Source organism: Mastomys coucha, unplaced genomic scaffold (genome assembly GCF_008632895.1).
Source record: "Mastomys coucha isolate ucsf_1 unplaced genomic scaffold, UCSF_Mcou_1 pScaffold16, whole genome shotgun sequence".
Taxonomy (NCBI): Eukaryota; Metazoa; Chordata; class Mammalia; order Rodentia; family Muridae; genus Mastomys; species Mastomys coucha.
This window is the reverse complement of record NW_022196898.1, coordinates 76,355,131-76,378,086: the sequence shown is the minus strand read 5'-3', so window position 1 is coordinate 76,378,086 and position 22,956 is coordinate 76,355,131. Positions and strand designations below refer to the sequence as shown.

The window sequence follows — 22,956 nt, the reverse complement described above, 5'->3', positions numbered from 1 at the left end:
TATATATATATATATATATATATATATATGTCTTTTAAGAGACAGATGAGTTGAATCTGTCCATTGCTAGCAGAGCTTCACAAGAGCCCTGTCTGAAGATGGCTCCCAGGGGCCAGTGGCAGTTCCTACTCTCAGAAGGACAAGGTGGTCTTGTTTATGATTTCTACTGACTCCCAGATCAAATCTTCCTTGATCACAAGAGGAGAAGAAAATCTCATGATATCATCTGGGTTGGCTTGGCTAGACACCTATTATCTAGGAGTTGCACCCACACAACTTCCAAGAATCACAATCTTTGGTTTCTTTGATGACGATGGCATTTAACATCCGTTTCCCTCTTATGGCAGTCACAACACCAGAGAGCGGCTTCATGAACTCCTTTCTCAAGATAGTGCCATCTTGTCTGCATTGTCAGCAAGATTCTCTTCTTCTAAAACCTCAAGAGATGCAATGGCACCTCGGAAGCCTAGTGGATGGCCATGGTCTATGGAGTCATGCTGTCTGGTTTAAAGTCAGCATTATCTCATTGTCACACAGCACTGAAGAAATAGAGTACAAGCCACTATAAAGGACCTTCCCAAGAAAAAAACCTATGTTAGGTCTGACATTCTCATGATCCACAGCTAGCCATCTCCTAGTTCTGGCCAATCCTGTTTGTATTTCATCAGCAATAAATAGGACCTGGTACAGAGTTCTCGAACTCCTGACAGGTATCCTGGTTCTGGAACAGTAATGCTTGCTTCACACCGCATCAGCTCCACCATGAATGCATCAACACTGGATCTTGAAGAGCATGTTCCAGTGCAAGCAGTTCATTATTTGGGATGGCTTCAAAGCCTGGCATGAAGGGTCGAAAGGCATCATAACTGTTTGGATCTGTGGAACTGGAGATTGCAGACAGCATTCGCCCCCAAAGAACAAAAACATTCTTTGCTCTGTATTCCTGGATGCCTTTCATGGTTTAGCCCCAATGACAAGCAAGCTTATAGGCAGTCATTCCAGCCTCCAGACCTGTATTTATGGGAAGAACTTCTTTGTAGTTGAAAACCTTGATAATGTATTCCTCGTATTCACCAAGGACATAGTTATAGAAAGCCTGAGATGTTAATGTCAGTTTGTGCTCCTGACTCTTCATGGCACTTAATGATCTTGGGGTGGCAGTGTCCTTGGCTGATAGCAACAGAAGCACCCAGGAAGTGGAACTATTGCCTGCCTAATACATCCCATACAAATGCCTTTTCCTCTGTCCAGGGCAACAGGTGATTGGGCGGTAATTGTGTACACCATACTTAAGATTTCTGTTCAAAATTTTACTCAGATGATGACAGGCCTTGCGTGGTCTTCTGAGTGGTAACAGATGCAGCAGTGTGGACTCGTTGCTGCAGAGAGGCAACAGTCTGCAAACTTGCTAGTTTGGAAAATATTGTCAGGGTCCTTCAAGAATGGGAGCGTAGAGAGACCTGACAGAGTCTGCTAAGTGCCACTGACCATATGTTAGCCACAAGGCCCTATATGCAAGTATAATTTCATGGTTGCTCTGTGGCTACACAGAGAGATGTTACAGCAGACATAGCCACATATTTGAAGCAGAAATCTTTCTGGAAGAATATTAAAAACCAACGAATTAGTGGTTTTCTCCTTTAATATATGGTCACATGTCAACTAATTTATTTTTCTTGAAGAATTGACAAATCACACTAGTACAACCTGTATGGGCAATTCCAAAGATGGGGTTATTTAAGTTTTAAAATTGAAACAAAAATTTGGTTCAGTGTGGTACTTCAACACATACTCTGTGACAGTATTTAAATATTTGAGATTCTCATCTCCTCAAAACTTCTGTTTTCTTTATAGAACATTCACAATCTTCTGGTATTTTTTTAAAATGTAATTAATTTTTGTAAACTGTAATGTGTCTACCATGTTACAAACCACTAGAAGTTTCCCTTTGTTCTCAACTGCATTGTGATCCCCTTGGAGAAGAAGAATGCTTGGAGGGGAGTCTTCAGCCTGATGGTCCCTCTGCACAGAATAGAAATGACCAGAGAGATAAATATTTTTATTAAAAAAATAAAGTTTGAGAAGGAAGATGATTTGGGCATTAAAAAAAAAAAACACTTTGAGGGACATCTCTTTGTCAGTGGGCTTGAGATGGACTGGCAGAATTGTGCAGTAACTTACAAGGAGGGTCATTTAAGGCATGTACTGTCACAATAGACAACTGTTTTTATTTAAATTTTGATGCCACTTAAGTCAATACTTATAGAATACCAATCTCCCTCAAATTGGACAGACCTTTAATATTGTGTCACACAGATCATTTTTGAGTGGTTGAGGACCAGAGCTGGATAGGTTAAGATGTTAACATGGCTCCTGTTTGTTTTTTTCCCCCCTGTGGTCACTGCACTTTCTGTTCTTGATCATCAGAGAAACAAAGGAATCTTGCTCGAGTAAACTCTGGAAAGCATGCATGCGTATGCCTGCAAAGGACTAGTCAGGAGGAGAGCCCTCTGGAGATCCTAGACTTCAAATCCACCTGAGACAGAGTTATCATAGCTTAGATTTATAACCAACAGAGGAATTGCTTTTTTAATCATCTAGGAGAACATAGCTCGAAGAGGAGAGAAAAATGAAAGGACACTTAGCTATACCAGAAGCCAAGCACATAGGAACTTGGAGGAATTCAAGCTGTCTATGAAGCATGTATTCCTGTGTTTGAAATCTTTCTTGTAAAGGGGGATTTTTAGAGCACTTACAGTCTTAAAAGGTCTTAAACCAGGATAGAATCTGAATAAGAAAGAGTGAAGTCATTCTGACCAAACCATGAAACACTGACTGTGGACCAATTGAATAATAAGCTTTAATTTATTTTAAACTTGTTCTTCTAACAGAATAAGCATTGGCACTTGAAAACTCAACTTCGTAATGACCTGTGACTTTGAAGCCACCAATTGGGCATCATTTAATCTGCAATTTATTTGGTATAAAGGCATAATTTCAAGTGAAACTGCATGCCAACATCCCACAGGACTATATACTTGTTATCCATTTTCTGTTTTATCCACTGAGCTGCAAAAGAAAGCAAGTGTTTACATGGACATCAGTTCATACTTTTTTTCAAACTCTAGGCCTACTTCATAGTAGGCAAACTTTGAGATATATCATGAACCTTTGTAGCATCTTTTGGGCCTTGAACTTATAACCCTTCCCCATCTACTTCCCAAATGCTAAGAAGATAGGTAGGCACCATTGTGCTTGGCTTCGCAAATGTTTTGCTCATAATAATCAAAATGTTAAAGTGACTCAAAGTATATTATATGGCTAGATACAGAAAATGTATTAAACATGTTAGAGAGTTTCTCTCTGCAAAATATAGAAGTTCTTCTCAGAAATCAATAACTGTGAAGTGGGTCTTCAAGAAAGACTAAATTTCACATTGAGCAAGAAGGAATGATTTCACAAGCAAGAGTCCCTTTGAATGTAAGAGATATTTTCAGCATCATCTATCACAATGCATACGATATAATATTATTTAGCAATAAAAAGGATGAAGTACTGATACATACTAAACATTAAAGGTATTATGCTACATGGAAGAACATAAAAAAGTGCAGATTGCATGATTTCCATGTACTACATGCCTGTCATAACAAAGGCCACACAGACTAGGTAACTTCACACAAAATTATCTTGTCACAGTTTTTCTTTTTAAAGATTTATTTATTTTTATTTTAGATGCAATGGTTATTTTGCCTCATGTATGAAAATGCACCTGGTGCTTGTTCATGCATATTGTCCAAAGAGGCCAGAAAAAGGTTCTGAATTCATTGAAATTGGAGTAGTGGATGTTGTGAGCCATCATGTTGGTGATAACAACTGAACCTAGGTCCTGTGCAAGATCAGCCAGTGTTAAACACTGAGCCATTTTAGCCCTTCTCACAGTCCTTGAGCATCAAAGCTCGGTATCAAGAATGTAGAATTTTTGTTTTTTCCTCCAGAAATCACTTTTTGGATACCTTCTTACTGTTCTTCACACGACCTTTCCCCTGTATGCCTATGGCCCTGCTCTTTCTTCCTCTTCTGAGAAAACATCCTTTTGTATTTGCCTCCAATGCTTGACCTCTTTACCCTGGATTATCTTTCTACAAACCCCATCTCCAAATGAGGTAATAATCTAAGAATTTGGAACATCAGCATATGACTCATAGGGCAGCACACTTCAGTTCATAGCACACCATGTATGGGATATATCTGAAGCTAATCAACAGAAACAAAAAAAAAATAGACTAATGGTTATTAGGAGGTGGGAAGATGGGGGAAGGAGAAGCGACAGATAACAGGCACAGGAATTCTTTAAGCGATAATGAGATGATGAAAACATCCTGTAACTAGACAATGGTGATAGCTGTAAAACCGATTACAATGGGCACCAAAGAACACCCTCTAGTGAGTTGATTTTATGGTACATAAATTGTATATCAGTATATCTTAAACTACTGGCTTCATGTGGCAGAAGTCCGTCTGGAGGTAGAGCACTTCTTTTAAAGACTGAAAATGTTCATTGAAGAGCCAAAGATGAAGTTTAAAACACCGTGAAGTAGCATCTGCAGGCAGAACAGATGCTTGACATCGGCCTGGCAACAAAGGGAGGGAGGAGAGGCTAATTTGAATCAGCCGGCTGGCAGTTTAGGGAAACAAAATGTGGACCTCTTAGGAGGAGCTTTTTGATTGATGTTAGTATGCAGTATGATCCAGACTCTGTGTGTCTTGGGAAATACAAAGTAGAATGGAAAGCTAAAAGTAAGTTAACTGTCACTAGTAGGTAGAGTTGCCTTGTGGATGCTACCAACAAGGACAGGGGGCAAAGAAAGAGCAAATGTGATGTGCTTGGCCAGTTTTTCATCCTTCATCCTTCAGCTTCCTTCTTGAGCCCTCAATTGGAAGGTCCTTATACTAGTCAGAGTTCTAAGAGAGAAAGCAGACTATAGATATAGGGATTGATTAAATTGGTTCATGTGAGCAGATCAAAGGCTGAATAGACTCAATGGTTGTCTGCAGAATAGAGACCTGGGAGAAATGGTAGATTCTCAGTTGGAATTGGTAGTCTTAGAATGAGAATTTAATGGTGCAGGCATTGTAGGGATGAAGGTCTGGAATCCTCTAGGAGAACCACTGGTCTAAGACTGTTCAAAGGCTGAGATTGTGGAATCTGACATCCATAATTAAGAACATCAGCAAAATCCACACTACATTTACCAAGTTGGATGGAAACATAACTGCCTACTTCTAGGGCCATAGTGACTCAGTGGAATAGAGAAGAAACTTTCTAGTTATTAAACCACACGTGACATGAAAGTGTCATGTGCATCCTACAACTGGAAAGACTTAAGAGGGATGAGACAAGGAAATGGGAGAAATTCAGGGATTCAGAAAGGACCAGGAAACTCTAAGGATGTAGGAAAAAGCCATATAGAATTCCACTACATTATAGGATAGCTGAAAGGTATAGTTAAGTTTAAAAAATAACGTTGAGATTGACATGCTCTGTATGGAAAGAAAAAATGCAGCACAAAGAAGTCATAGAATTTTAAACAAATATCCCAGTGCTCAGTGGAAAAAATTGCTACAAGTTATTGGCCAGCGTTCCTACACAGACACCCAAACAATGCAGACTACTGTCATTGCTCTCTCTCTCTCTCTCTCTCTCTCTCTCTGTTCTTACCAGAACCAGACTAAGACTTTAAGATTGTTGACGATACCACATGCTTCAAATACAATATAGAGATTTTTAAAAACTGGATCTGAACTGGATTCTTCCTCCCTGAGGGCTAGCTAGTACTCATAATCTCATGAAATGATGTCCAGCCTTATGTGGAAGAAAAGGCTACCCAGTTGTGGATTCTCTGTACTGCAACACTGACCCTTCGATGCAAGATGTGACCATTGATGCAATAGTGGCACAGTTGTTTGGGGGAGAAGAGCAACCAACTTCTTTCTGAATGGAATGCAACCTGTTCCATGTTACTGTTGAACTGGGTCCAAATCTCAAGGGGAACTTACTGCTGATTTCATACTAAATGAGCAGATAGCCAAATTGCCTTCTAAATATTTTTGTTTATAGCCTTACACTAGAGCTATCAGCTCTCCCTAGAAGAATTTCTTTTTGTAGTGGGCAATAGGTTAGACAGAGATTCATAACTGAGAATAAGAGAACGTTTGAGTGTCCAGCCCTAATCAGAATATCAATGTCACTTCCTTCAAGGCTCAAGGAACACATCTGAAAAGGAGGTGGAGAAATTGTAAGAGCTGGATGAAGGGGAAGCATGCTATGAAATGCTGTCCTCTGCATGGGACATGGCCAATGTAACCATGAGCACACAGATGCTGTGGCTATCTGAATAAGACATCATACAAAAAGAAAAGAGTAGGAAGTGGATGAGTCTGGAAAAAGAGGCTCCAAGGGCATGGGAAGAAAATGAGAAATAAATGCACAAAATTGCCATCAGTACATTGCATACATGTATTAAGTTGTTAGATGTTACACTTAAAATGACAAAACAATGTGTTCATTCAAGAAGTGGTGGGAATGTCCATAATAGCATCTCACTTCTGTGTTTTATCCTATTCCAGCCCTGAACCTATTGAATGGCATGCTCTGCATTTAGGGTTAGTCCTGCTTGCTTAATCTGCTGACTGACATGATTGTTTTCTCTGCAAATAACCCTACAGACACAATAAGAATTGTGTCCCACCAATCTGCTGGGTATCTCTCAATCCAATCAGGTTGTCAGTCAAGATCAACTCTCAATTCTAATGGAGAACAGCTGGCAAGAGGGACTGTGGCTTTAGGGCCAGCATCAGGAAGGCAAGGCCTAGATGGAAGCCATGAGATAATGACTAGACGAGGGGCAAACTGGGGTGCCATGTGTGGCTTCAGAGAAGGTGGAGTGTCTCTTTGGCTTTTCCACTGACTACAAAGTCAAAAAGCTCAAAGTGGCCACACACTGGTGTTTATACTCAGACTTTTTCTCAGGGTCTCTTTAAACGCTCCTTGCTTTGATCACTTCCCTGATGATGCTAGGAAGTTTTATCACTGGATGTACCACAAATTCGCCTACTTAGGATGTTTTCTACCTCGAGATGTTGGAAGTGCCAGATATTCATGGAACACTTGACAGTCTTCACTTTCTGAAGCATTACAAGTGAAGTAAATGAATTTACAGGTCCTCTCTGTTTCTCTGTCTCTGTCTTTCTGTCCCTGTCTCTACCTCTGTCTCTGTCGGTTTCTCTGTCTCTAACTGTTGGTCTCCCTCCCCTCCTCCATTCTCCCATCTTCCCCCATAGTTTATTCATGTGCATGTGTACTATGTGTACTAGTGGATGCATGTGATGTGCGCGTGCATGTGTTTGTGTGTGTGTGTGTGTGTGTGTGTGTGTGTGTATGCACGTGCACAGTGGAGTCCAGATGTTATCAATTGTCTTACTCAGTCATTCTATGCTATGATTTAAAGATAGGGTTTTTTAGCTGATCACAAATTCTCTGATTAGATAGACTAGATGTCCATCAAGCTCTCAAGACCTGTCTTTCTCTACCACATCCCAGAACTAATATTACAGACACTAACAACCATGCCTTAGTTTTCCATGGGTGCTGGAGATCTGAGCTCCTCCTCCTCATGCCTGAGCTGTAGGCCTTTTTCATTTTCTTTTTGGCTGAGACATCTCTACATCCATCATTTGTATTTTTAATCACATATGTACAAGTATAATTCTGGTATCAATAGAAACTAAAATTTTGAGTTTTGTTTTATATTTCATCATTGCAAATATATATGATTTGATGAACTTTAAATAAAAACATTTATATTATAGATAGCATTCCAATATGAACTAGATAAAATTATAATGTATATTTGTATGGTGCCATATTCCTGCAATCATATTTTGTACAGAAGTAAATATGTCTTCTCAGATTTGAAAGGATGGAATTTTATATTATTAATATTCTTAACTTTAAAAGGATGGAATTTTGTATTATTAATATTCTTAACTTTGATAGCTAAGTTGTCAACTACTCTCTTGTTTATGGAAAGCTTATGAGGGCAAATAGTAGCTTTTATTTGTGTTTATTACATTTTGATCATATAAAACAGTAAGAAGTATTATATCAGTGACTTAATTTCTTTTCCTCATCATTTGCATATGGGGTAGAGTGTGGATAGTTCCATAACCAAATTCAGGCAAGATCAGCCATGTTGCGGTAATAACCAAATTCAAGGGACTTGCCAGGTTTTCTGAGTCACTTTCTTCATTTTTTCTCATAGGTCAAAGGTCAGGTATAAAACATTCTCTTAAGCTTCTTATTTTGGGGGCTTAGGGTCTGTATACCGCATCTGGTGGTATGTAGTCACTCTAGCCTCTCATGGTTGGAGGATACAGAAGGGATGTGTGCTGTTGATGTTATTTTCATAACACCCTTGCTTCTTTCCTTTCTCTACCAGTTCTGTTATCTTCCCAATGCTTTTTCCTTCTCTATTCCTCCAGAGTAGAAGGAAGCAAGTGTCATTCTTCCACACTGATAGATTTATATCCAGGCTTGCTTTCTGTCCTAGCTGAACTGTCAAGGTGGCTGAAAAGGGGAACACAGGCAGCAAAATGAGTCCATCACCCTGGGATATGTTTAAAGCCCCTTGACCAGCCAAAAGTCAAGAATTTAAACACAGTTAGCAACATTTGCTTCAAGCCATGCTCCTTTCTTAATTATACATAGGTAATTTCCCAAGGATATCACCTGAAACTAACCCTTCCTTTTTTTTTTCCAACTAAAAGGACATGCCCACTTGTGAAACCTTAATGGTTTCTGGTTTCATTTTATCAGATTACAATTCTATTCAAGTCACTCCCTGAAAAATCCTATAGTTTCACTTATCAGAGAGAGGGGGCAGACAGACAGACAGACACACAAAGATAGAGGAGGGGGAAGAAAATGAGCTTTTAAGCAACCCTTTGAGGTGTAAATTGAGAGTTATCACATGGTATAGATGGTTAAGACACTTCACTGAGACTCTCCCTTGAGAATCTCATATTCACACTCTGCAAAATTCATTCACTGGGACTTTCCCTTAAGAAGCCCATATCCACATATCCACATCTCAACTCTTCCTATGGAATCCCTGTTTCTCTTAACCTCTGTTTCAAGTCTGCTTAAAATGTCTTTTAAATTAGTGAGTCTTCTTTGAGATGCCAACACTCATTCTCTTATTGGGCATGCTTATTCTTTTCTTGAGTGCCTTTATATTTTAATAAAATTCCAGGTCTGCCTGATACTGGTGCTGAAGTTGTTTTCTGTGCTGAAGTCATGAATCCTTCAGTGACCTGACTCAAGGTCCCTTAATGATTAAGGAAACCCCCTAGTCTGCTGAGCATGCCCATGTCCTGGTTGCCACCAACAAAACCTTTCCACTGGACTTCTGGGGATTAAAGTTAATTACTGTAAATATGATTATGGCTGAAGATTTTATTTTAATTTTGGATTATTCTATTCTTACAAAATGCTTTGTACTCAAACTCAATGTTATCAAAATATAAAAATTCACAAAATATATTCAGTGTATATTTACTACCCATGTGTTTATCTCATTGTCAGATCTTTAGCTAGAGCTTCCATCTGTAATTCTAAATTGGTTTCATATGGAAACTCTTGCACTATTAGACCCACTCTGATGTCCTTTGCATGTAACACTTGGGCTTGGGTTTTATCCTCTGTTCTATATCCCACTGCCTCCATGTGTGGGCTCCTACATTTTATATGAATGGACGTATTTTGGTAAATGACAAAGGGGACTTAGACAGATCCCCTCTGCTTATGTAGTCTGGAGGTCATAGAGGCATAAGAAATTAAGGCACTGGGGAGTGTTGGTACACACCTTTAATCCCAGCACGTGGGAGACAGAGGCAGGCAGATTTCTGAGTTTGAGGCTAGCCTGCTCTACAGAGTGAGTTCCAGGACAGCCAGGACTACACAGAGAAACCCTGTCTCAAACAAACAAACAAACAAAAAACCAAACAACAACAACAAAAAAAAACCCAAGAAACTAAGGCTAAGTACCATAGAAAAGAAACACAGTCAGCGTACCATTGTGAGAATAGTAGAAAGAAAAACTGCGTTTGTAAGCCAATGGTGTCTACTGACAGAAGTGCGTGTTGAGTCTGTATGCCTCAGACACAAAGAGAAAAGTTACTCTTTCAGTGAAGGTACTTGCACTCTTAGATCCTACTTGTCTGACCAGTAGTTTTGGGAGTTGCTTAGTCTGAAGTGGAGAAAGAGTTGCATTGACTGTAGTAAGCTAATTTGCTGATAAATCTTCACAAACCCTGTTATCAATCTGCATCCATTCTTTATCCATTTTGCATGTTGGGTAATCACAACCATAAATCTGGTGAATTCAAATATTACTTGCTTTTGGAAGACAATCACTACTAAGGAATAGGGGGTGCTTGTTTTCAATGAGTTTTTCTTCTAGCCTTTCATAAAACCATCACACCTGCCTTTGCACGGTTGTTCAAGTTTTAGAAGCTTTACCAGGATAAGTGTAATAGCTATTCTTGGTATTAGCTTGACTACATCTGGAATTAACTAAAATCCAAGTGGCTGGGTACATCACGGGAAAATTTTCTCAAATAAATCACTTCAAGTAGAAAAAAAATCACCTTTAATCCAGACCTTTGAAGGTCGGGAAGATCTACCTTTCAGATTCCATGCCTTCTGGTGGCAGCCTGTACAAAGGACACAAGAAAAAGAAGCTCTTGCTCTTTGCTTGCTTGCCATCACTCTTGTGGGCAAGTCTATTTCTTCACTTGCATTAGAGCTTATTTCTGTAGGAGTCTAGCATATACTGAAGACTAGATGAGACATCCAGCCTAGAAGACTAAATGACTATTAGATTCTTGGACTTTTCACTGGTAGGCAGCCACTGTTGACTAGCAGAACTACATACAGCCTATAAGCCACTCTATTTTAGTGGCTTATCATATGTATATATATATTACATACATGTATCATTTATATATCATTCAATGATATATATTGAATATATGTGATATTGTACATATGATACATATACTATCAGTTCTATTCCTCTAGAGAACTCTGCCTAATACAATACATTACATATATCATGTGGGATGGGAACCCAGCTTGTTCATGTGTTCTCCTGTTGTGTTTCTATAGCATTTTTCCATTTTAAGTAGTTGCTGAAAAGGACTTATTTTTATATTTCTAAGCCTGGAGAGATGTTCAGAGGTTACTCTTATGAGGTATGCATTAGCAGTAAGGCTAACATCTCATTCATGAGAGCTATTTCTGACCTCCAAGTGAGAGCCATCATCAAATACCCAGACGGGATGTGGCCACAGAGTAACTAAGAGTCTTCATGTTCTCAGAGATTTACAGTATAAGACCTGTTGGTACTAGATGTGTTTACTTAAAAAAAATAACTCATTTAAAAAATGATCTCTCTCTCTTCTTAGGCCTGAGCATTACATGCTTATGTGGAATTATTAATATGGCTTTCTATGTATTTCTGATTTAAATGATCTTACCTGAACCATGACTATTCTTAAAAGAATGGGGTTCTCCCTGAGAGTTCAAAATAGATTTTTAAAAAGAAAACTTCTGCTAAAGAAGATGTATACTTTAGGGGAGGCATAAGTTTTCTAGGGAGACAATTTTCCTGACAGTGTTGTCAGGCCCCCTATCGCCACATTCACAGCTTATTAGGAAGTGCATCTGCCTGTCCTTTGTAAGTGGTGCCAGGATCGGTGGGGTCTTATTGTGCAGGACTAACACTTCTAACCTCCCTGCTAGACTTTGGAAATCGATGTTCATTTCACACTGTACTCCTCCCCCCATCCACTTGTGCTGCTCAACAAATACCAGTGCTGCGAGAGATGACCCCTTTTAATTCCCTAATATAGGCCACAGCTCTCTTTGATTTATAGAAGACTGGTAGCCTATTTATAAAATATGTATCTGCAAGATGCAGTTTATGAGAAACTTGGCTTTGGGGACACATTAATTCTAACTGCAGATGCAACTTTCATGTTTTATAATATGACCCTGACAGCTGTAATTTCAGATTAAAGATTTTTCATTCCCATCCCCATCCTGATTGCTCTGCATGGTCCTTATATTACCTTATTGTCAATAGCAAGTGTTCACCCTATTGGGAGTCATTTAATAACCAGCTGCCATTTAAAGTGTGGACAGAACATTTGTCTCAGCATGGCCCTCTCCAGTAGTGCTCCTGAGCACACAGAGCTGGGACCTCCTTAAGAAAAACAACAGCTGGCCCACACCACTGTCCTCACCACTCCCATTTTGTGGTGGCTAGTTAAAATAAACATGGACACTCTGAGTGAATTTTCTGTATGCATTTGTGAGTTTGTTATTTTAGTAATGAAACCATTCCCTCTGTCAGTCCATCACCCCCAATCCCTTATCCCACCCTGACCCTCTTCCACTTTATGGATCAACTTTTATTCTTTTCTGAGTTCTATAAATATATAGCTCTCTTAAAGTCACATCCTGGTTTCTTAAAATGGAGCAAAATAAAAATTATAGGTTTAGGGTCTCTCTTAAAACATCTGTTCTGAGAGAAGTTAATAATATATTCAATTTGTGCAGGTTACATTTGCAAATGATCAGAGTGTAATGAACGTTCATTATAACAGTAAGACGATCTTCCACAATCGAATTACAGGTCTCAGTTTGTCTATAAAATCTTTGCTATCTTGAGTTGATATATGAAAACGCATTCATGATTGGTAATGTTTTTATTTACAGTCCCTTTAAATTTTCTTAACTTGACAGCTGAGGATTAGCTTCTACAGCAGGCAGTGGTGAAAGAAATAAAAATGAAAAGTAAAAGAAGCCTTAAGAAAATGGACTCTTTCATGGCTAATTAAACCAGAATACAAATCAATCACCGCACATAAGTGATAAATTTATTATGCTTGTGAGCTTACTGTACCCTCTAGTGTCTGTTATACACTGAAATTATAATTTCCATGAGCTTATAGAGTAATCGTTTATCCTAAGCTTTATCTTTATCTACTGTATTGATCTCAGGCTCTTCTGCAAGGAATGGAAGGTTGGTGGGCCAGGTAAATATGGGAAGTCAAAACACCTCAGTGAAGAAATGCAGGAACTCCCGACCATGTGACTAAGACCTCCTTTTCCCCCTTAATTAATTTCAACTGCTACAAAGTGTCCTAGTCCTAAATCTATAGCAAATCTAATTCCAATGAATGAATAGTAAGGAAGTATGGGAAATACCCCTGGCAGAATGCACAACATGATGGACCTGGAGTGTATCCTATTGCTCATTTCCTTCCTTGATGGAATGAAAGATAGATTAGAACTGTATGTTCAAAAGTTATTGGGAAATTTCTTCAATGATAGATTTGTGCCACAATACTAAGATATTAAGGCATGGTTGAAATTTTCTGATTTTTTTCATATTTGATGTCACAGTCACTTCTACATGTAATTTATTCTCCCTATAGACTATAATAATAAACTTTTTCCTTGAGTGGTAATCTCATACTTTTTGCTCTGAACGTGATATCAAACACACACTTCCATAATAAAAATATATTGCAATTACAAACATTTATTTTTTTATTATAAACATTTCTACAGATGTATGAAAATGACTAAATTTTTTTAAATGTAACTTTTTGTAGATATGCAATGAGATGCAAGGAAACAATTAACTTAAGACTCATGAATGGCAACAATAGCCAGAATTTGATTACCTTCACTTCCAGAAACAAAAACAGTGACCTCTCTAGTTTGCCCTCTTGCCAATGCAGGTTTCCCAGACCAGATCTTGCACGTAAATATGACTTCTCTTGGGATGACATCATCACTGAGCCGCTGAACTCTCAACTCAACAAAGTCCTCAGCCGGTTCCAATCCAGCTTGGTGACCTTGCCCAAGGGGCCACCAGTGCTCCTCTTGGCTGTCTTAACACACCTCATATATTAGCCATTCTCAGTGCAAAACAGCAGCATAGGGAACTTGGCCCAGCCCTCCTATGTGTCATTGTCTGGGGGCAGCAATAAAGAATTAGGCCAGCTGCATCCCTGAGAAGAGTCTGTGACCTGAAACATCTGCATTTCAAGGACAGCCCTGGATGGATAATAAATCGAGATGTCTCTGCCTTGGATTGGAAGAAGTCCCATGACTAATCTTTCCTCTAAGAGAGTTAGTGTTAGAGTTTGAGGGGGGCCAATCTTCATTTTCTGCCTCTGCACTTTAGCCCTACCTGCAGATGTAAATTGTTGGGAAAGAACAGCTTGAAGGAAGACCATGGATATTTATCCTTAACTTCTCTTGTTTTATCAAAAGAAAAAGTTAGTATTCAAATGTGTATAGCAGAATAAACACTGTGCAGAAAGAGAAAAATAATGCTACACAGTGGTAGACCTATGTCTTCTAAATAACATTTTAAAAAAAATTGGAAGGCTCTGGCTTTCCAGGTAGGAGCTGTCTCTCTGTTTGCTATAAACAAAGCCCCCAGTCCTCTGGAGGCTAATGGGGCAGTTGATTGGTGTTTACTCCTCCCAGTAGGATCTGGTTTCTGATAATCTAGGACCCCTGTGTACTTGGAAGTGCAGGCTGGTGGTGAAGTGGTGGAGCCCACTTAAGAGCACAGGGGAGGGTTTTGTAAACTCTTTGTGGCCAGGTTGAGCTGGAAGACTTTGTTTATTTAGAATTCCTTCCAGATCCCCTAAGATCCTAGCGAGAGCTGCAGAAGTCAAATTCCCCAATGTCCTGTGTACCTTCTTTGGAGTATCTGGTTAGCAAAACCCTAAAGAAGAAATTGACAACATTGCTTTGAGGAGCCTGGGTCATTTTGTCTGATATTTATCATTTCCTCTTCCATGAGTATGTCTTTCTAGAATGTGCTTAGAACATGAACATAAGCTACTGAAATCTGATCATCAGATAAGACTGTTAGCATTTCTTCTAGTAGATGATAATTAAATTTGGGTATGGGAATCCAAAGGCCACCCTTGTTTTCACTACCAATTAATTTTCTTTGCTTTCAAAGATTTTTTTTTTAAGTTTTAGTAAGAGCAGATCCCAAGATGAAAAATTGCCAAGTATCATTACCATTGAGCTGTGTTACACCATGATGGAGCCCTGGACATAGTTCAACTTCTGGATGCTTAATGCCATCATAATTCTGACCCTCTGTGGTCTTGCAACCCAATGGTTATATGATTTCTATCCTTAAAACAAGGAGATAGTGTTGGTAACAATGACTGTGTATAGACTCAGTAGTTTATACATACATATCATGGTGATTGATGCTACACAGTGGCTACTTCATTTTGTCACAACGGTTTCTTTTCTTCATCCAACTGAATTACCACATTTCTCTTTCTCCACTGCCCCTTCCTCAACAAAAGACTGAGATTCCTTTCTATTTTTTGATAAGTTATAATTTCTATAAGCTTTGATGCATAAGCTGTGGCGTCCCAGAAATAAAGAGGCTTCATATTCTTGATCACTTAGCGTTGTACTCTTCTCATTTATTATCAACAGTCTTAAGGAAATTCTACAGTACTAGTTCCTTTCCAGAATCTCTGTTTGAAAAATACCACTGCTTAACAGCTGATATGTAGGGGCTGGAGAGATGGCTCAGCAGCTAAGATTTCTTAGATCTCTTGCAGAGGCCTGAGTTCAGTTCCCAGCATCTTTGTCAAGTGGCTCACAACTGCCTGAAACTCCATTTCCAGAGGATCTGAAGACTTCTTTCTGGACTTCACAGGTACCTGCACCCAATCCACATGACACATGTATATACAGCTGAATAAAAAAAAAAAAAGGAATCTTAGAAAGCTTAGATGGTGTCAGAGCAGCAAAAGAAGGAAGCATTTCTCGTTCTATTTCAAATTATTCATTCTGAAATGGTGTTTTATGGGTTTTGTTCACAGCCTCAATATTCTCTTCACTCAGTATTTGCTTTTAAAATAGGAGTGCACAAACAAACCAAAAAAAAAAAAAGAAGAACAAGAAAACAATGGAATTGGTTTTGTTTTCCATCTGAATTAGTTAACACTTCATTTGATAAAATAGTATAATTCAAAAGAATATTTTCTTTTTTTTTTTTTTCCAGAGCTGAGGACCAAACCCAGGGCCTTGTGCTTGCTAGGCAAGCGCTCTACCACTGAGCTAAATCCCCAACCCCGTCAAAAGAATATTTTCAAATACTCATGAGCTTAGAATTCTGTTGTGATTACATTGTGTGCACATATGCTATTACTATAATTTACCCTATAAAATATACAGACATACCTCAGTAAAAATAAAAATCCCACTTTTTAAATAGTATAATAAAAGTAAGTCATTTTTAATCTGTCAAAAAGTATATATTGAGTTCTTACTGTATCTACAGTGCACCTATACTTTGAAATATATTACAACAGATCATTTGTAAGTTTTCAAAGACATTGTCACCGCAACACAGCAACACTCATGGGAAGCACTTGCCCGGGCCAGACAAGCATGTGTGCTGGGTCACACAGTTGAGCTGTAAAGCCTAATGAAAATTAAAATATGAGCCCTAGACAAAGTCATTGTTTGAGAGAACTGGAGTTTGGAATGAACCTTAAAGAACATTGTGTATCTGGATGGAGAATAGGGGTGGAGGCAAAGCTCAGACTACAGGGGGCGAGAAGCCCGTGTTGGGGGCTGCCTGAGGAAGACAGCTAGCTTTGAAAGCTTTAAAAACAGCATTTGGTTAGAAGGCTTGACTCTCACAACAATTTTGATTGAGTGTGTTAGGTAAGAGGAAGCCATTGGTGCTTTAGGGGAAAGAAATGAAATTCTTGAATGAGTGGCAAGTAAATTGGAGAGCACATGCACAGTGAGCAACAGAGATCAAGAAAGAGTTAAATACTATTACCTTTCTACTTAAATATATGTTTGAATTCAGTGTCAAACATCCTTGTAATTTGCTGCAGTATACCATTCTAAACTTCATGTAGTAGGTTTTAAAAAAAAAACAAACCTCTTAAAAGTTTCTCCAATAATACAAAATTACATGAATACTTCAAAAGGTTTATATATGTTAAAATAATGATAAAAACGGTTAAAATGTTTCGTGGTAATATTAATTATATATGTATATGTATATACATATATATGTAAAGTCCCACTGTAATTGGAAACCCTTACCATCTATATCATTTAACTTTTCAGTTGCTTCTATATGCATATATTTGATATTACAAAAGTAGCATTTTCTATTCTTTTCTAGTCTCATTTATAAACATAAAATATAATGAATTCTTTCAATGACAAGTAGCCTTCTATAATAATAATAGAAACAAAGGTTTCATTCTACCACATAGGAAGAATAGACTGCTGATGCTCTCCTATTGGACATTAGGTGACACCTAGGCTTTTATATGGCAAAAAACTGGTAATGTTTTATCTTCATGGCTAGATCTATAAAGTAATTGGTTATATTATGATAGAGAAAGTTATTTTCAATATTTTGGGCTGAAGTACAGACGATTTATGATATTTTAAAGGCAAGTTACTAGTTACTGCTGTATAAAACTTTAATGCAAAATATTATGTAAAGTGAGCTATTTGTAAGCTGAGGATCTTCCTGTAGTACAAGATAGGATGTCTAACATACAGTATACCCAAGTCATACTCTGTCAAAAAAAGACTGAGTTAGTAGGGCTACATGGTACCAGAGAGTGGGTATAAAATATAGACCAGAGGTTTTTATATAAACATATGTGTATAAGTATTTACATATATACATATATGTGTGTATGTGTATGTATATGTATATGATGTATATAATGTTTATGTATATGTATATGAAGTCTATGTATATGTATTATAAGTTTTACACAGCAGTAACTGTAACTTGCTTTTAAAATATCATAAATCATCTGTACTTCTGCCCAAAATATGAAATATTCACATATATATATATATATATATATATATATATATATATACACACACACATATAATAGCTACTCACACCACTTGGAGGTGGAAACTCTGAGATATGCACTTTCCTTTCTTTCTAAAGCCATCACAATGATATCTTTATTCTAAAAGAAGCTCCAGATTTCAACAAGAATTTTTGGCTATCACAGACCTCAGTTTTCTTGCTGTAGTTGGACTGAACCAGAGATATATTTGCAGTGTGTCTCTGCAGGAGCAGAGACAGTGCTGAGGTAGAGTAGAGGACTTCCAGATGGCCATGTTTTTCTTTGAAACTTAAAATCAGACAGTGGGGCAGGATGAACATCTCCTCTGAAAGATTCTCAAAATTTCACAGGTCATAGAGGAATCTCAATGATGAGGGGGAAAACAGTGCAGGAAAAGACTGAAGAACAAATTCTTAGTGAAGTTTTCTTAGTGAATCCACTCTGTATGATTTACCTGTCCTTGTCTATAACGTTCATGCTATTTTAATAAAAATATTAAAATCTACACCCCAGGTACTCACATCATTTTTTCTGGTGTCTAAACAGCTATTGAAAACAAAATATGTTCAAAAATATTTTTTTTTCCAAATTCATCCCAAGTGGTGTTTTTTTTTTTTTTAACCAAGGAATACAAACTGCCTTCTTCCAAGTTTATCGTGTATTTGTATTATAAAAATAAAGTTAATTTTTATTGGTATTTGTTGTATTTCAGGCAGGCACAAGGCATTTTATGGGGCATTATCTCATTTCCTCTTCATGTCACGGAACTTTTCCTTCAAGAATGCTTTGGCATTGTGGCTATTTCTATGGAAAACAGAATCTAAAATCAGTCATTTCATGAGTAGTCTTGAAATGTTATTTTGAGGTAAACAGTCTTTGGACTGTTTAACCTGTCTAGAACTAGATCCAAAGGCTATGCTCACTTCTTTCTACCAAGAAACAAGAGATGTGATGTTCCAAAAGCATTTAAACACTTTACTATAGGTTTATGTTATTGCTTTTAAACATAATTGCCTGCCTATGATTTTCATAACTGACAATGAATATGTTTGAAATGAATGGCTCATTCACAAATATATGTAGGTTACACTGTACAAACTGTATAATGCATTTGGCTTTTAGAGACAAGATTTTACCAAGACCAAAATAAATGCCTACCAGTTTTGACTAGTGGAGTGATCAACTGCCCCCTTTGAGCTAAGTTCCTTTCCCATGGAAGTTTTTCTTCTCCCCTGCAGAAAATTTGGCTGTAAAAGATGTGTGTGCAAATGTCCGCAGGTGCTGAGCCCATAATGTGATGTCAAGCAGGCAAATGAAAAGCACAGGGGCTTAGTAAGCCATGATGCATCTGCAAATAGTCGCCCATGGTAACTGACATTGGGCCAGCACATTTTTGTTTTCGTCTCTGAAGTCTCATGTCTATGCTGCTGTTGACTTGTACTGGAGTTAGGTTCTAAACTATGCCTACAGTTTCTGAAAGTGCAGACAAGAGTAAAGCCATCTATATTTTATATTTTACCCAGAGAAGCTTCTCCAAAGGATAAAGATACAAGCTATAGCATAATATTTTCATATATGTTGCAAGGCTCATGTACAGAAAGGGTTGAATAGAATGTTTGTGTCCTCCCTAAATGTCTTTAGGACACTATTCATTTTAGATTCTACTCCCCATGGCCAACTTTTAAAATTTAGCAGCAATGGAAAAACAAAGTCTGACTTAAAACATTCAAATTGGATTTAAGGCCTATGTAATAAGAGGGAGTTCATATCTAGTACTATAAACCTAGTCATCTACCTATGGCTGATTACGCTATGGATCCCAGAGGATCCTACCATTATCATCTTGTTAAACCCAATAATTCTCAAGTGCATTCTAAATACCTAGCCTTATACCTACAGATAAGGATAGCTCTCATTCCTTATCAAAAATGATTTATTTCAGCAGATGATCATAACATAGAAACCATGAACCAATCAACCTGCAGAGTGCAACTGGTTGTAGGATGCATATCTTTAGTTGATACATCTACATCAGGATCTTTATACCCTAAGGTGTAGAAACATCATGGAAAATAGCATGGCCACCTGAACAAGAACTGCACAATGATAGCCGTCTTAGGGTTTCCACTGTGGTGATAAGGCACCATAACAAAATGCTATTCAGAGAAGAACAGGGTTATTTCATGTTAGAGCCCTCAGGCTACACTCCATCACTGAAGAAAGACATGGAAGAAACCCAAGGCAGAAATCTGAAAGCAAAACCTGAAGCAAACCACAAACCACAGAAATATGTTGCTTGGCTTGCCTCTCATGGCTTATCCAGTTCGGTTTCTTATATATGCCAGGGTCACCTCACCAGGCATGGCATTACCCACAGAGGGCTTGACACTTCCACACCAATCATCTATCAAGAAAATGTCCCACAGGTTTACCTAGAGTCCAGTCTTATGGAATGCAGCATTTTCTCAATTGAGGTTCCCTCTTTTTGGATTAACGTAGCTTGTGTCAAGTTGAGTAAGAGAGAGAGAGAGGGAGAGGGAGGGAGGAAGAGAGAGAGAGAGAGAGAGAGAGAGAGAGAGAGAGAGAGAGAGAGAGAGAGAGAGAGAGAGAGAGAGAGAGAGAGTTTTAAAGTTTTAATTTAATATTTCAGTTCATGTTAATACAGGATGGGAGAGCTATATAACCGGATAGCATAGTGAACTGATCCTACCACCCCACCATGGGAATTGTTACACTCATTTTACATCCAATTCCTTTGAGTGTTAGTTGTCATCTGCACGTTATCTACATTGCTTTCCTTCTTATTTCACCTCTCCACTTAGTAACACACCTTAACTATTCTTTGTTTCAGCCTTGATGTCTTTACCAACATCTGAAACAGAACCAGAATTTTTCCTCTATAACAAAATCTCCTCATGCCTCCCACTTGCTTTTGAGCTAGAACTGGCTCCACAGGGTGTTTTATATAATAGAAGCTCTGGTGGTTTCTGTGTCAAAAAAACTCCCCACATTCATTATATAGATTCATGAGAAAGTTCCTTTATACTAAACTCATTTTTCCACTCTAAGACTATCTAAGTCCTTGTATATGTTCAGATTCATTGGTAGCTATCAAGAAAAGCCAATGAAAATTATGCATAGCCTCACAGATACGTAGACCAAAGATCCATTTTCACATTTATGTTCTTCACAGAAGGTCAAGGTACACATTTGTGAAGGGGCACTTTTTGAGAGAATTGAATATCTGCAATGAGAATACCCAAGCTCTTCCTCTGCCAACAGGCAATGTTCTCCACAATCCAATTCTGCTGTTTTACCAGCCTCTTCTAGAACCTAATGTATATTGTGATCAAACTGTAATTCCTGGGCCACCTAAGGCACTTTCTCATCTCAGTAGAAGTTTCTACTGGGACTCTTGCTTGTGAAATCATTCCTCCTTGCTCAATGTGAAATTTAGTCTTTCTTGAAGACCCACTTCACAGTTATTGGTTTCTGTGAAGAACTTCTACATTTTGCAGAGAGAAACTCTTCTCCATTTCCTTTGTCCTGCCCTCCAACGTGTTCCTAAAGCTTCTGTTATTGGAGTTATCATGGTAAGCTACAATGGTTAGAGGAAAATGTTCCTCTAACATTTTATTCATCTATTTTATTAAGACAATTTAGACTTCCAGTCAAATTCAAAGATAAGTATGGTAGCTGATTCCTCTCTGCAGTGAAACTCAATAATAAACCTTCAAGCCCCTGAATAATGTCTTCCTTCAAATATGGGTTGATTATTAGGGTTTTGAGGAAAAGATCATATGTGACTTCTAAGGTGAGGCTATGGAATACACATTCTGGGGAGACCTATTCTCCATGAAACCATAGAGACTACCATGCTATGGGAGAACCTTCAGTTAGTCAGGAGTGGTAGTGGGGGGCTAAGTGAGAGGGAAAACAGAGAAATGAGAGGAAAGAAGGAAGGGGAAGAGAGACAAAGAGCAATAGTTTATTCAGCAGACTTTTCAGAGAAGATTCCAGTATTCAGCATGTCAGAGATAGTGTCTGAAGTCCCCAGAGTATCTGAGTTCAACTACATCTACTGTCACACTATCTGTGTTTTAACCATCCAGCAATGTGACAACTGTCCTGTGGATCCTGGGAGTCCTGTAAGCCTGGGAGTGGAATGAAACCTATTGCTTTGAGATCTGTAGACAGAAGCTTAAAGAGACTGATGGCTTTGGGTTTTTTTTTGTTTGTTTGTTTTTTCTTTTAAAAATTATTTGATCTATTCCCATACATAGTCACCAAACCCAGACACTACTGCAGATGCCAAAGAAGTCCTTGCTGAAAGGAGCCTGATATGGCTGTCGCCTGAGAGGCTCTGCCAGAACCTGACAAATACAGGGGCATATGCTCCCAGCCAACCATAAGACTGAGGACAGGGTCCCCTATGGAGGAGTTAGAGAAAGGACTGAAGGAGCTGAAGGGGTTTGCAACCCCGTAGGAAGAACAACAATATCAACCAACCAGACCCCCATAGCTACTAGGGACTAAACCACCAACCAAAGGGTACACATGGAGGGAGCCATGGCTCCAGCCACATACATAGCAGAGGATGGTATTGTTGAGCATCAATTGGAGGAGAGGTCCTTGGTCCTATGAAGACTTGATGTCCCAATGTAGGGGAATGTCAGGGTGGGGAGGTGGGAGTGAGTGGGTGGGGGAGCACCCTCACAGAAGCAGGGGGAGAAGAAATGGGATAGGGTGTTTCTGGAGGGGAAACCAGGAAGGGGGATAACATTTTAAATGTAAATAAATAAAATAGTCAATAAAAATTATTTAATTAATTATTTTATTTATTTACACTCCATCCATTGCCCCTCTCATTGCCCCTCCCATAGTTCCTCATTCCATTCCCTTTCCCATTTTCTTTTTTTTTTT

General features: G+C 38.4%; 1 protein-coding gene and 1 pseudogene across 3 annotated transcripts in view; both read right to left on the bottom strand.

The window, feature by feature from the left end:
- Positions 1-131: 131 nt before the first annotated feature.
- On the bottom strand, positions 132-5,944 carry LOC116093299 (annotated as a pseudogene).
- Positions 5,945-15,582: 9,638 nt separating this feature from the next.
- LOC116093765 overlaps positions 15,583-22,956 on the bottom strand; it is a 187,984-nt gene continuing 180,610 nt past the window's right edge. For all 3 annotated transcript variants that reach the window (XM_031375466.1, XM_031375467.1, XM_031375468.1), the window contains one exon: positions 15,583-15,880. In XM_031375466.1, the coding sequence (XP_031231326.1) occupies positions 15,730-15,880 (151 nt within the window). In that variant the 3' untranslated portion in view covers positions 15,583-15,729. The remainder of the gene's footprint in view (positions 15,881-22,956) is intronic.